The following is a 13,123-nucleotide window of genomic DNA, read 5'->3' as shown; positions in this document are numbered from 1 at the left end:
GAGCGTGGGTCTGAAGGACTCAGTCTGTGAAGTGCCTTTAATGACTGACCATTTCAGCGAGCTCTTTGCATACTTACTAAGTTCTTCAGCTACTTCGTCAAGACAGATGTCATTATTCACAGCAGGGTTGGGATAGTTAGGGTATCGAGCTAAAAACTTATGACACAACAATCCTAAACTTTTCTCTTTTCGACTGGGTTGGGATTTCTCATATTCATCTCCAGAGAAGTGTTCCTACAAAGAAAGATGTAAATAATGTCTTATTCACAAAGATTTATTGGAGGCATTAACGCTCAATGACTAACACTTATATACATAGTTTGCTTCAGTGGCTGCAAAATTGGGAAGATAAGTGGGGAGAAGTCAGGATAAACTGCTTGAAGGATCTGAAAGGGAAGAAGCTCATAAGTAAGTGACAGGTTCAGATTTCCCAGAGCTGTATTTGATGGGGTCCAAACCTTTCCAGTGCTCTGACTGGGGTGATACTTTATACTGCTAGTGTCTCAACAGCCACCCCCCTTCCCTAGCTCCCCAAATCCCCCAGTTTCCACCCTGTCCTCTGCACACAAACCTACATGTAAACAATCTTTGACGTCAGATAATCCGTTTCTGTTGTCAAACAGACCCCTTTTCTGATCCCTGTTGCGGATCTCGGGGCTCACGGCACTGATGAGCATTTTTAGGTTGGCTGTTGGTGTCCACGGTTCTCCCTGGGAGATCTCCTTGGGCTTGGTGGGTGTGGTTAAAGGGCCAAAGTCAGGCTGGATATCCGCCAACACTATATTTGCTGCAGTGGATTCTTTCAGAGGTGTTTTCATCAGTCCCCTTTTATGTGGCTCGAAAAAGAGATTTTCCTGGTTCAAAACAAGTAAATTATTAAATCCAGTATAAAAAAAAATTATCAGATAGCTTTTGACTCTAAGAATTGTATAAATAGAAATAGTAGTTAGGAAACATGCTCAGTGAGGTTGTAGAGATGATTAAATTAGTGACTATATTCCAGTGATCACTTTGACATTTGTCCAGAACAGCTAAATTCCCCATTTTTAATTCTGCAACAATGCATGGATTTAAAATTTTCATCTTATGTTCCAAGAATTTAAAAAGAAAACTTTAAGACTTACAATTTTAAAATTTATATTTTGAAATAATTTTAGATTTAGAGTTGCAAAGATCCTCCAGAGAGTTCCCATATACCTTTTACTTAACTTCCTTTAATAGGAATGATAATTTTAAGTGACCCCAAACTCCTTGGAGTGACTTTGACTCTTGACACTATAATAAGTAAAGGTCTCCACGGCAGAAACCATATGCCATTCACCTGTGTATACACCTAGCACAACAGTTGCATGCAGTGGGTACTCGGTGAAATACCACTGATGAAGAAAAGTCAGAGAGCCAAGGAAACAAGGGAGAGGGCTAGCCTGTGGTCAGACTTGTTAGCAAAATCCACTGGGGTGCAAAATCCAGAGTGGCTACAAGCAGAAAATTCTGCTCGTTGAATATTTACCCTTTTCACTTTACAGATGGAGAAAAAGGAACCCAGAGAAGTAAAATTAGTTAACCCAAGACCACAAAGCTGGTTCCTGGCAGAGGCTGGGCTGCCACTGAGACATAAGAGGGTAAATTAACAGCAGTTTATGCCTAAGACTGCTGCTGCTGCTGCTAAGTTGCTTCAGTCGTGTCCAACTATGTGCGACCCCATAGTTGGCAGCCCACCAGGCTCTGCCATCCCTGGGATTCTCCAGGGAAGAACACTGGAGTGGATTGCCGTTTCCTTCTCCAATGCATGAAAGTGAAAAGTGAAAGTGAAGTCGCTCAGTCGTTCGATTCTTAGCGACCCCATGGACTGCAGCCTACCAGGCTCCTCCGTCCATGGGATTTTCTAGGCAAGAGTACTGGAGTGGGGTGCCATTGCCTTCTCCACATACCTAAGACTAAAGGAGACTATGTTTTTTCTACTTTTGGCCACTGGCGACTTCACACATTCTTGCCATCTGTATCTATTCTAAAGAAAATGCTTGGGATGGCAGGTAAGTGCACTGAGATGGTACACTTGAGAGGTTCTGATCCAAGAATGGGATTTTTCTCAGGGCTGCTGTCCTTTGCCTCTGACCATCAGAAGCAACAGCAGTTCTCTTATTTGTTTACATCTAAAATTTTTAGGAAATTTGCATATTTCATTTTTTAACCCTATCAATATTTAGAAATCAATCAAGATATCACCAGTGACAGTGGCCCCTATAGTTAAAAGAAATTGGTGATTTGGTAGGAAATTATCTTAACAAGAGATCCAATGTCAAATCATGTCAAATGCCCCTTCTGAATTCTTATAGTTTAAGAATTCTCAGAAATATCATAAAGCAGCTAAAAAATTTTATTATTCTTAAAAATATCTTTTCTCTCTTCTTATCTCTCTGAAACTTCCACCAATTCATTAAAAACTAGAAAGATTAATCCTGGGTAACTTTTCCCCTCTTCAAAAATTAAATTTCCCTTCCTTCTAGGTTTTTAATAGAGGTTAACCAAAAAAGAATGTGGTGTTGGTAAGATGTTGGATACTGAAAAATTATGCAGTAAAACCAGGATAATGTTGCATTTAAAACTGCAAGGATGAATACGGGAGCTAAAAAAGTACCTTTTCGTTCTCCATTCTGTAAATTTCTCATTCATTTAGTTTCTTTAAAAATGAAAAATCTGGAGTTCTTTATCCTGATGGTTCAAGTAGTTCAGGTAGTCCAATTAAAAAGTTTAATATCCTTAAAGAAAAAAAGAAAATAGAAAAAGTTAAAGAAAAATGCAGGAGATCTGTTGAAAATACCTTTCATTACTGGACGCCACAGTCTGCTGAAACAAAGGCTAAGGTAAAGAAAACTGACAAACTACACTTAACATTGTATTCCCGACCGGAGGTAGCCCCACAGAGCAGGGAACTCCCATCAAACGCCCGTAAATTACTTCAGCAAGCCGATCTGCCGTCAGAATTTCTTTGGTTTTCAAGCAAACCCAGAAATTCCAATGACAGCCGTTGCCCACCTTAAGAGAGGGCAAATCATTCTCTGGACCGCACCGAATGGACTCCAGCGAGCACAAGCACCCACCTGTTCACAGATCAGAGTTCCGGACTCAAGCGCATGAGCCCAGGTTCCGGCTAAGGAGCTGCAACTCCAAATATCTGGATAAAAATCTACATCTAGATGCTTGAATTTCTCCCTTGACACACACGTGCATGGGATCAGCAGCAAAGTCTTGGGGAAAAAGCTTGATAGGTAATTTCCAAATTCAGTCCTTAAGCTCCTGGGCATTTAAAGAGCACCTTACGATTAAAACTTTTTTTTTTTTTTGAAGACATTCTTAAAGATGCGACTTAAAAAAAAAGTTATGTACTTGCTATTCAGGTGGCCAGTTCACACCACAATCCTGGATCCTACTATGGAAGGCTGCATTTGCTCAGCAAGGCAACCAGGTACAGTCGCCACCAGCTCCCGCGCCCGGCGCGCTTCCCCTCGCTCCTGGCCAACTCCCCTCCCCCCTGGGCCCAGTACACGCGCCGCTAGTCAGGCAGTTCCCGGACTGCATCCTCGCGGTTTCTAGGGCAACGACTCCCAACCAATCAGAGCGTTGGCTGCAGGCCTGCGATTGGCTGGCGGCGCCAGGGGCGGGTCTGGACCTTCCGCCTTCGATTTAAAAATTTGGCGCGGAAAGCCATCCCTCGGTCGGCGCCGCCCCTTGAGCAGCGCGGGGCTTGAGCGCGGGCAAACCCGCGCCCGGAACCACGGCGTCCCCACCCCTCCCCCTCGCTCGCCCCCCTCCCCTCTGCGCGGGATCTCGGCTCCTCCCTCCACGGCCCCCGGCGGAGCGAGAGGCGGGAAACGGCCGCCGCTGCCTTCCCGATCACTCTTCCGGTGCCAGTCTGGCCCGGCGCCGCGCCCCTCTGCGCCCCGCTGACCTGTCAGTTCACCTCACACTTGGAGCCGATGCGGGCTGAGCGGGGACGCCTCTGCACCCCTTCCCCGCTCAGGCCTGGGAGCCCGCGTGTAGGGCTGTCAGTCGGTCCTTAAACGCCGCGCTGAGGTGGGTGCCCGAGGGAAACGCCGGGACCGGGACTGGCGGGCCGGCGGGCGGGCACAGTGGACGTGACCGTCCAGGAGCAGTCAAGCCCCCGATTTGAAATTAACCCGCTCCCGGCGCGAGCCGATCCCGCGGGCGGGGAGGGCCGCTCCCCTCCCCCACGCCCGCTCTTCCCGGCCCCGGACCACGCGCGCCAATCCGAGTCTCCAGACGGGAGCCGGCGGCGAATCAGGGTGCAGGCACCGCCCTCCGGTGCCGCCTCCAGGGCTGAGTTGGGGGAAAAGTTCAGAAACTTTTTTTTTTGGGCGAACACTCCCTCCCCTTGCTCAAAGTTGGGGAATAAAGTTTAGTCAGCCGAGGACACGCGGGTTGAGACGCGGGCGCTCCGCAATCCCCATCCTGCGTCCGTCCCAGGTCTGCCCACTCCCACGTCCGCCCACCTGTGCTGGAGACCCCAGCCAGGACCATTACCCCTTCCATCCATGGCATGCATTATTGTGCTGCCCACCATCTGCCCATGGCTTCTAAGAAACGGGCGTGGAGGGAGAAGCTTGGCTACCTGGCGCTCCCATTTGATGGGCGCGGGGTCTTGGCCCAAACGTGAGAACTCTGGTGTAGAAGGTGTAGGTGTAAGGTTGAAAACCCGCCAAGCCTGTTCCGGGCGTCCCCTGTCTTCCCTCTCCAGGTCTCCCACCGGCTCCTCCCTTCCCCCCTCCCTGTCGTCTTCCCTCTCTTTCCTCTCTTTTTCCGGTTTCAAACCCTTGGGCAGCGCCAGCATGGAATATTGTTGACTTCTAGATTAATAGGAGTTTTGGGAGACACTCTAGTCCAACGCTCTGCTTTGCAGATGGGGAGACCGAGACGCCGCGCGGCAGCGCTGCCCTTGGTTGCGCCTAGATTGTTTGCGCCCGCGTTGTCTTGCTTGGCTGTACTCGGCTTTCTGCTGCTGCTAAGTCACTTCAGTCGTGTCCGACTCTGTGTGACCCCAGAGACGGCAGCCCACCAGGCTCCCCGGTCCCTGGGATTCTCCAGGCAAGAACACTGGAGTGGGTTGCCATTTCCTTCTCCAATGCATCCAAGTGAAAAGTGAAAAGGAACTCGCTCAGTCGTGTCTGACTCTTGGTGACCCCATGGACTGCAGCCTACCAGGCTCCTCCGTCCATGGGATTTTCCAGGCAAGGGTACTGGAGTACGGTGCCATCGCCTTCTCCGACTCGACTTTCTAGCGCTTCCCTTTTCTGGGGACCTGTGCCGGAGTTGCAGGACCGCACGTATTGCCCAATAGCGCCCAGATCAAGGGGCCCATCTATCGACAGTTTGGTTTGAGCTCTTCCTCGTCTTTTGTAATCTCACATCTTTTAAGCTCCAGCAAAGCCCGGGGCCGCGATCCCCTTGTCCTGTCTCGTATTCATGTGTGTCAATGACTTGCAGCGCCAGATAGTTTTATATTCCCGGTCGCGATGTAAGGGCGGGGATACTCTGGTACTGAGGCCAAGGTCGCCGTGCTGTAGCTGCAGGCTGTAGGACCGGGCGGGGCGGGGGGGGAGGTCCCGGTGGCGAACGGTGGCTCTTTCTCTCCGCGGAACTCAACCCCAGGGCGCGCAGGGTGGCTGCCCCAAACAGTTAGCGCCGCACTGGCTGGGTCCTTGCTCTCCGCTACCCGGCTTCAGGCAAGTGTCGCTCAAGACCGCGCCGCTACCTGAAAACCGGCTTTGGGATCAGTGCTGTGCAGAAACCAGCGGTCACCTAGAGCCCTCAGATTTAAAATAAAGCGCGGTCACCGGGCAGGGCCCCACCCTAGACTGCACAGAGCAACTGTTTCTTACTGAGCCCCGTGCACCTTTTCTGGAGCAAGGTGTGTTTTTAGATACATCAACAAAAGGTGGGCAGTTGGCCGCTTCTGAGATAGCCTTTGTTTCACAGATTGTTCCCCTTTCCTCACCAGGGTTTATAGCAGTGCGTGGTGTCCCCCTCTGCCCAACCTACCTTAATTTTTTATTAATGCAAGCTGGGAACCCTCTTTAAAGCGACAGTCTGATGCCACTGTGTTCAGAACCGGTGACTGCCGTGCTCGTGTCTGTGACTACAGGGGCATTCCTTCTCCCAGGTGTCTGAGTGCCACAAATAATGCTCAGAGCAGCCACCTCTCACTAGGCTGCACAGATGGCATCACATTCAGTACTCAGCGTAGTTGTTAACTGTGGGTTACCATCTGGAAAGTGAAATAGAGCTCTTTAAAAAAAAAATTAATTTTTTAATTGAAGTTTAGTTGATTTACAATGCTGTGTTAATTTCTGCTCTACAGCAAAGTGACTCAGTTATACACATATATACATTCTTCCTTATATTCTTTTCCGTTATGGTTTATCCCAGGATATTGAATATAGTTCTCTATGCTATCCAGTAGGACTTGTTGCTTATCCATTCTATATGTAATAGTTTGCCTCTATCAACCCCAAAGTAGAGCATTTTAAACTAACAAACCACAGTCTTAAGGTAAGTGGCTGGTCTGGGATTTGAAGCCTAGTCTCTTTAACTTTTAGGGGCTTTCCACTGAAAGCCATGTTCTCCACTGTGCTTGGGTTGGTCCTTACTTGCTTCACAGGATAGTTGTGCCTCATTTTATAGAGAAGAAAACTGAGGCACCAAAAGGTTTAAGTGATGGGCAATTTAGCTATAGAGTCAGGATTATAATCCAGATCTACCTGCCCCCACTTCATATATCCCATTCCACTGGCTCAGAAAGCTCCTAAGAAAGCAATGTTGGTGACACCTTAGACCATTCTTGTAACCATATAACCCTTCCTCTAACATAACAAAATATAGAAAAAATGGGATCTGTAATCCTTGTTTGAATGACAGTTGTTTTACTGAAGCATGCCAAATATAATCCAGCTTACTGACTAGGATGGAAAGTGAAAAAAGTGAAAGTCACTTAGTTGTGTCCAACTCTTTGAGAGCCCACTGATTATACAGTCCATGGAATTCTCCAGGCCAGAATTCTGGAGTGGGTAGCCTTTCCCTTCTCCAGGGGATCTTCCTAATCCAGGGATCAAACCCAGGCCTCCTGCATTGCAGGCAGATTCTTTACCAGCTGAGCCACAAGGGAAGCCCAAGAATACTGGAGTGGGTAGCCTATCCCTTCTCCAGGGGATCTTCCCGACCCAGGAATTGAACCTGGGTCTCCTGCGTTGCAGGAGGATTCTGTATCAACTGAGCCATCAGGGAAGCCCGACTGGGATGGAAAGTGACCCTATTAAGAGGGAAATGATGTACTTTTAAAGTTTTAACAACTCTTTCATGAGTTGAAAGGAAATGAAAAAAGAAACCAAGCTGAAACAATTCTACTCAACACTGTATCATGTGTCTGACTTGAAATTCAGCCTGAATGGAAAGGAAAGATACAAGACTATTGAAAACTGATATTTACTGCACAACCATGAAGAAAGGTTGAAGGGACAGATTTGACATCTGTTTTTCTTGCGTTACCGTCAGTTGTGCTTTCCAGTTATGTAGTCCAAGGGGCTATTTGTGCATTTGTTTCTGGTCTTTTGTTTACCATGTTGTGTAATCTGTGTGTTGCTGAACCAGGTCTGTCTTTCAATTTGCTGCTGCCACCATTATGCTAGCATAACTGGGAGGGTGAGATGTTATGTAACACATTCAGCATTAAACAATGTAAAAAAGAGATCCACAGTAAGGGGGAAAGATGGGGGTCACCTGAGGTGTCTAGATTCAAAAGTAACATTGGGGATTTGGAATCATAGCCCTTTTTATTATCACCAGAGCCTCACACCAAGTGTAAAAAGAACAAGTTCTTCCTTGTTGACTGGGGCAGGCTAAGGGGCTAAGAAAAAGGTTGCTCTAGCCAGTGGGCTCCTAGGACTTCCCCCTTGCTCTCTTACTGCCTCCACTCCCATGTGCTTCTATCACCAGCAGCTCTACTTCTTGACCCAGGGAGGGGCAGTTCGGGCTTGTGCTTTTCTGCAGCACACGTTGACACAGGCTCTGTAAAACAGCTGTCTACAGCTTTCAATTGCACAAATCCCCATGTGCTGGGTTAGACTGCAGCTGCTCCCAAGCAAATCTCAGCCCTCCGTGGGCTTGTTAACTAGTTGGTTACTCTTCCTGAAAATAAAGGGTGCTGCGTCCACTTTGGGCAGAGTTTAAGGAGGGTTGATTTAGCAAGGGATGCAGGAGGGAGAGCTTGGAGCTGACTAATGCTGACCACAGGGTGGAGCCAGAATTGGTCAGAGCCTGCGGGGCTGTGCATGAGGTTGGTTCCAACTCTCCTGTGACTTCCTGCGTGGAACTCCACTCAACTTTGAGCCCTGGAAGGATACTTGCAGTTCTAGATTCAGCTGCTGCAGCAACAGTTGTTGCTGCCAATTATTGAGCAATTATTGCACCTAAATTTTTACAATGCTTTAGGAATAAAAACACAAAATACCAAGGACCATTTTTATGAACTGGAGTCCGAGTTCTGTCCTCATTGCCTTACTGCATCGGGTGCATGCGTGTGTGATAAGTCTCTTCAGTCCTGTCCGACTCTGTGTGACCCTATGAACTGTAGCCCGCCGGGCTCCTCTGTCCATGAGATTCTCCAGGCAAGGATACTGGGGTAGTTTGCCATTTTCTTCTCCAAGGGATCTTCCCCACCTGGGGATTGAGCCCATGTCTCCTGCATTAGCAGGCGGATTATCTACTGCTGAGCCACTGGGGAAGCCCCCTTACTGTATCATCTGATCTTAAAATAGTCATAAAGCTGAGGGTCTTTATGTTTAGCACTTATCCTGGATTGAAAGAGCCCATTTTCCAGGTTCCAGGCTACTGGAAATATATGCTGATTCCTGGGAGTGGGGACAGGAATTATTACGTGAAAAAGTCCTAGTCAATGGAAGAATCCCATAACCTCCCTGATGAGCGATGGCTACCCTTCGCTTGAGGTCTGGTAGGGGAGGGTAGCTGTCCTGGCCCCTTTTAGGTAGGTTCCTCATGCTCCATCCTGACCATAACCCTGTGTGTGTGTCTCTGTTACACACACCCCACCCACACCACTGAAAGCTCCTCAATGGCAGGGAAAGGAGCTTCCTTATATCTCTGTCCCCCCAGTGCCCAGCTGGATGCCTGGCCCAGAACAGAGACTTGATAAGTGTTGGTTGATTGAATAAGCGCCATCTCACCAAGCCCAGAATATACCTTGTCTTAATCTCTATCTTCAGGGCCAAGTTCAATGCCTGGCACTTAACTTGGTGCTCAATAATGTTAGAAAAAAATGAGCTCATAATTACCATCCTTTAATTATCATTATTATTTTTTTACTTTAGCTAAATGCTATTTCCACCTCCCCTCCCCTCCCCATGACTTGTGTTTTATCTGTTCATTCACTAAAGCATAGTATCCTGAATGCCTATTATAGCCCCAAGCCCTGACGTAGGTACTTGGTGTATACAGGTGAGTGAAAGAGGCAAAGTCCTTGCCCTACTGGAATTCACAGTCAAGTAGTAAAACAGTGTTTGGCACAAAGTGTTAACTGCTCTTATTATTACTTCTATCATCTTATTTTTTTTTCCTGTAAATGTGAGACTTCTCAGTTTACCAAATGTCTCTTTTTCTGTGTCCTACCTCAATAGTACTTTTTTTTTTTAAGTTTTCTGTAGGTACTTTTCTTCCTTAGGAACCCAAGTTCTGATTTTTCTTTCTTTCAGCTCACATGTATAGGTCTCTTGCTCTGAGCCTAGGGGCCATGCTGGGCACCTGCTGTAGGACCCAGTGCCTGCCCTCAGATCACAGCAACAAAACCACCCTTTCGCTTACTTACCACCGTCCTTTCTCTTTCTCTCTCTGCCTTTTCTAGGGACACAGACTTCATCTGGACGGGTTGTCTGCTTTGCTGAGGCTTTCAGTCTGCTGCTCCAGAGTTCCTGGAGGCAATCCGATTTCTCCTGGGATGGTCACTGAAGTCAAATTTAAGTGGTTTAGTTAAATCTTGGCTTGCTCTTGTTTGCCAAGTCTTGGAGACGGGAGCCAGGAAGACAGGCCAAGTTGGGCTGGGGGCATCTCCTGCACCGGGTTACAGGCAGTCACCAAGCCCTCTAACAACCCATTTCTTCCCCTTATACATTTCCTCTAACTCACTGGCACTTGTGAATTCCCTCAAGTCATGCTTTTTAGGCTCTGACTTGACCTAATATACCTTGGTACCCCAACATATTATGGTTTAATGGCTCACTACACTGCTTCATCATATAGTACAGAGATTGGATAGGACGTACATAATTAATTTTGTTGACAAAATCCTTAGTGCATAGCTGTCCTCTCAGCTTTAATTGCAAATGCTCAATAAAAGCGCACAGTATTTTTCAGTATGGAAATTGGCTGGAGTAATTGCATATGAATGTGCCCACAAAACGAGTGGTTCTACATATGCATTTATAAATAGAGCTAAGCTTTAAAGTTTAACTCTTTCAATAAATAATAGAGCTAAGCTTTGTTTCAAATTCAGTCTTTGGAATAAAAATGTACAGTTGTTTTAAAAGTTAATTTGAGTAATATGAAATGACATTCCTTTTTGTGAAAAAAGGGAAAGGTATTTGGTAATCAGAGTTTTAGATGCTGGTTATCTTGGTATCATTGTGATATGTGTATGTATGTGTGTGCGTGTGTGTGTACTCAGTCATGTCCAACCTTTTATGACCCTGTGGACTGTAGCCTGCAAGGCTCCTCTCTCCATGGAATTTTCCAGGCAAGAATACTGGAGTGGGTTGCCATTTCCTTCTCCAGGGGGATCTTCCTGACCCAGGGATCAAACCTGCATCTCTTGTGTCTCTTGCATTGGCAGGAAGGTTCTGTACCAGCTGAGCCACCATCATTGTGATAATTATGTCCTATCTGTAACATACCATCCATGGCCGCTTCTTAGTGAAATTCAGGGTTTGGAGAATGGAGAGGCATCTTCTAGTTAGTCACCTTCCTTGAGAGAGGATACAATGTGGATACAAGTTAGGACTTTGGAGTGAAATAAACTGTATAACCTTAAACAAACTATTTAACCTCTCTGATACTCACTTTTCTCTCCTCACTAAAATGGGGATCAAAATGCCCACCTTGAAGGATTAGGTGAGGATTAGGTGAGGTGATAACTGTTATTGAGTACTTACTTAAAGTGCTTAGCACAATGTTTAGCATGTTACAGTAAGATCGCAATATGAGTTATTATTGTTGTTCAGTCGCTGAGTTGTATCCAACTGTTTGCGACCCCATGAACTGCACCACACCAAGCTTTCCTGTCCTTCACTATCTCCCGGAGTTTGCTCAAACTCATATCCATCAAGTCGGTGATGCCATCCGACCATCTCATCCTCTGTCACCCGCTTCTCCTGCCCTCAGTCTTTCCCAGCATCAGGGTCTTTTCCAAGGAGTTGACTCTTCGTGTCGGGTGGCCAAAGTGTTGGAGCTTCAGCTTCAGCATCAGTCCTTCTAGTGATTATTCAAGGTTGATTTCCTTTAGGATTGACTGGTTTGATCTCCTTGCAGTCCAAGGGATTCTCAAGAGTCTTCTCCAGCAACACAGTTCAAAAGCATCAATTCTTCGATGCTCAGCCTTCTTTATGGTCCAACTCTAACATCCATACATGACTACTGGAGACACCATAGCTTTGATTACACTGACCGTGGTGGGCAAAGTCATGTCTCTGCTTTTTAATATGCTGTCTAGGTTGGTCACAGCTCTTCTTCCAAGGATCAAGTGTCTTTTAATTTCAAGGCTGCAGTCACTGTCAATAGTGATTTTGGAGCCCAAGAAAATAAAATCTGCCACTGCTTCCACTTTTCCCCCCCCATCAATTTGCCATGAAGTGGTGGGGACCAGATGTCTTGATCTTAGTTTTTTGAATGTTGAGTTTTAAGTCAGACTTTTTCACTCTCCTCTTTCACCTTCATCACTTCATCTTTAGTTTTCTTTGTTTTCTGCCATTAGAGTGGTATCATTTGCATATCTGAGGTTGTTGAACAGTTATTATTACATGTTATTATAATCCAAACAAATCCGGACAGAGCAATGTTCATTTTCGTTTTTGTTTTTTCCTGGTTTTAGTCCCTCTGGGGGAAAGAGTCCCAGTACCCAGATGGTTTGGCCAGGAAATTGTTCCTTTTTACCAACAGAGTCTGCATCTTCCCGCCCTGTTCTTCTTCCCCCACTGCCCCTGCAGGAGGGGCAGCTGGTTCTGTGCTCAGTGTCGGGGGCACACATCCAGTGTTCTTGGAAGCCCTAGAACTTGAGGCCTTTTTTAAGGACCTAACTTATAGAAATGCTTGAGAAAGATACTTGGAAGAGGAAACATACTGGAAGATAACACACTCTTATCTCTGATTAGAATCAAGAAATGCATCCTCAGTGAAGGTTTACTGTCCAGTTTATGGCTCTGCTGGACACATTGTGTCTCCTGCTCTTTGTTTTCCTGTCTGTCTGCTCCCAGCACACAAACATCTTAAAGGCCCTTATCCTAGGCCTGGGCATAGAGTTTGCCCACTGGATTAGAGTACAAGGACTCGGCCCTAGCCTTGGCTGTGGCACCTTCTGCCTCTGTGCCCTAGTGTAGACCACTTAACCTCTCTAAGCCTCAGATTCCTTCTCTGGAAGGGGCTGGTAATGTTTGTGGCCTAAATTTCACTGATTGTGAGAGACCAACCAAAGAAACATATGTAAAAAATATTTGAAAACATGACTTGTGATTTTATTACAAGGAAATGGTCTTATTAATATGAGCAAATCTCTTGTGAGCTTATTGCTTTGTGTGGTGGTAGGAGCTACCATGCATGGTGTGATCTTAAGCAAGTCACTCAACTCCTCTGAACTGTAGTTTTGGATAGAGCGTAACCTGTGATATGGAGAGAGCAGACTTAATTACTTACATCTCCCAACGTTGTATAATTTTATGCTAATGTTGAGCTTCCTTTGGGAACTGGAAAAAGTGCAGGCTTTGAAGGCTGATAGACTGGGGTCAGTCCCCCACTTCACAGCTTGCTGTCCTTTTGTCTTTCTGGACCCTTA

At 46.5% G+C, this 13,123-nt stretch overlaps 1 protein-coding gene across 5 annotated transcripts in view; it reads right to left on the bottom strand.

The window, feature by feature from the left end:
* The window catches only part of E2F8 (E2F transcription factor 8), an 18,526-nt gene extending 14,293 nt beyond the window's left edge, over window positions 1–4,233 (bottom strand). For 2 of the 5 annotated variants that reach the window (XM_070365295.1, XM_070365299.1), the window contains exons 1-4: window positions 3,950–4,233; window positions 2,639–2,759; window positions 576–854; window positions 78–234 (exon numbers count right to left, since the gene is read on the bottom strand). In XM_070365295.1, the coding sequence (XP_070221396.1) occupies window positions 78–234; window positions 576–854; window positions 2,639–2,653 (451 nt within the window). In that variant the 5' untranslated portion in view covers window positions 2,654–2,759; window positions 3,950–4,233. Of the gene's footprint in view, window positions 1–77; window positions 235–575; window positions 855–2,638; window positions 2,760–3,101; window positions 3,366–3,387; window positions 3,526–3,949 lie in introns of those variants that run through there. The other 3 variants (XM_070365298.1, XM_070365297.1, XM_070365296.1) reach the window with 3 other exon arrangements.
* Between the last annotated feature and the right edge of the window lie 8,890 nt (window positions 4,234–13,123).

This window comes from Bos mutus, chromosome 29 (genome assembly GCF_027580195.1).
Source record: "Bos mutus isolate GX-2022 chromosome 29, NWIPB_WYAK_1.1, whole genome shotgun sequence".
Lineage (NCBI taxonomy): Eukaryota > Metazoa > Chordata > Mammalia > Artiodactyla > Bovidae > Bos > Bos mutus.
This window is presented reverse-complemented; position numbering and strand designations above follow the sequence as displayed.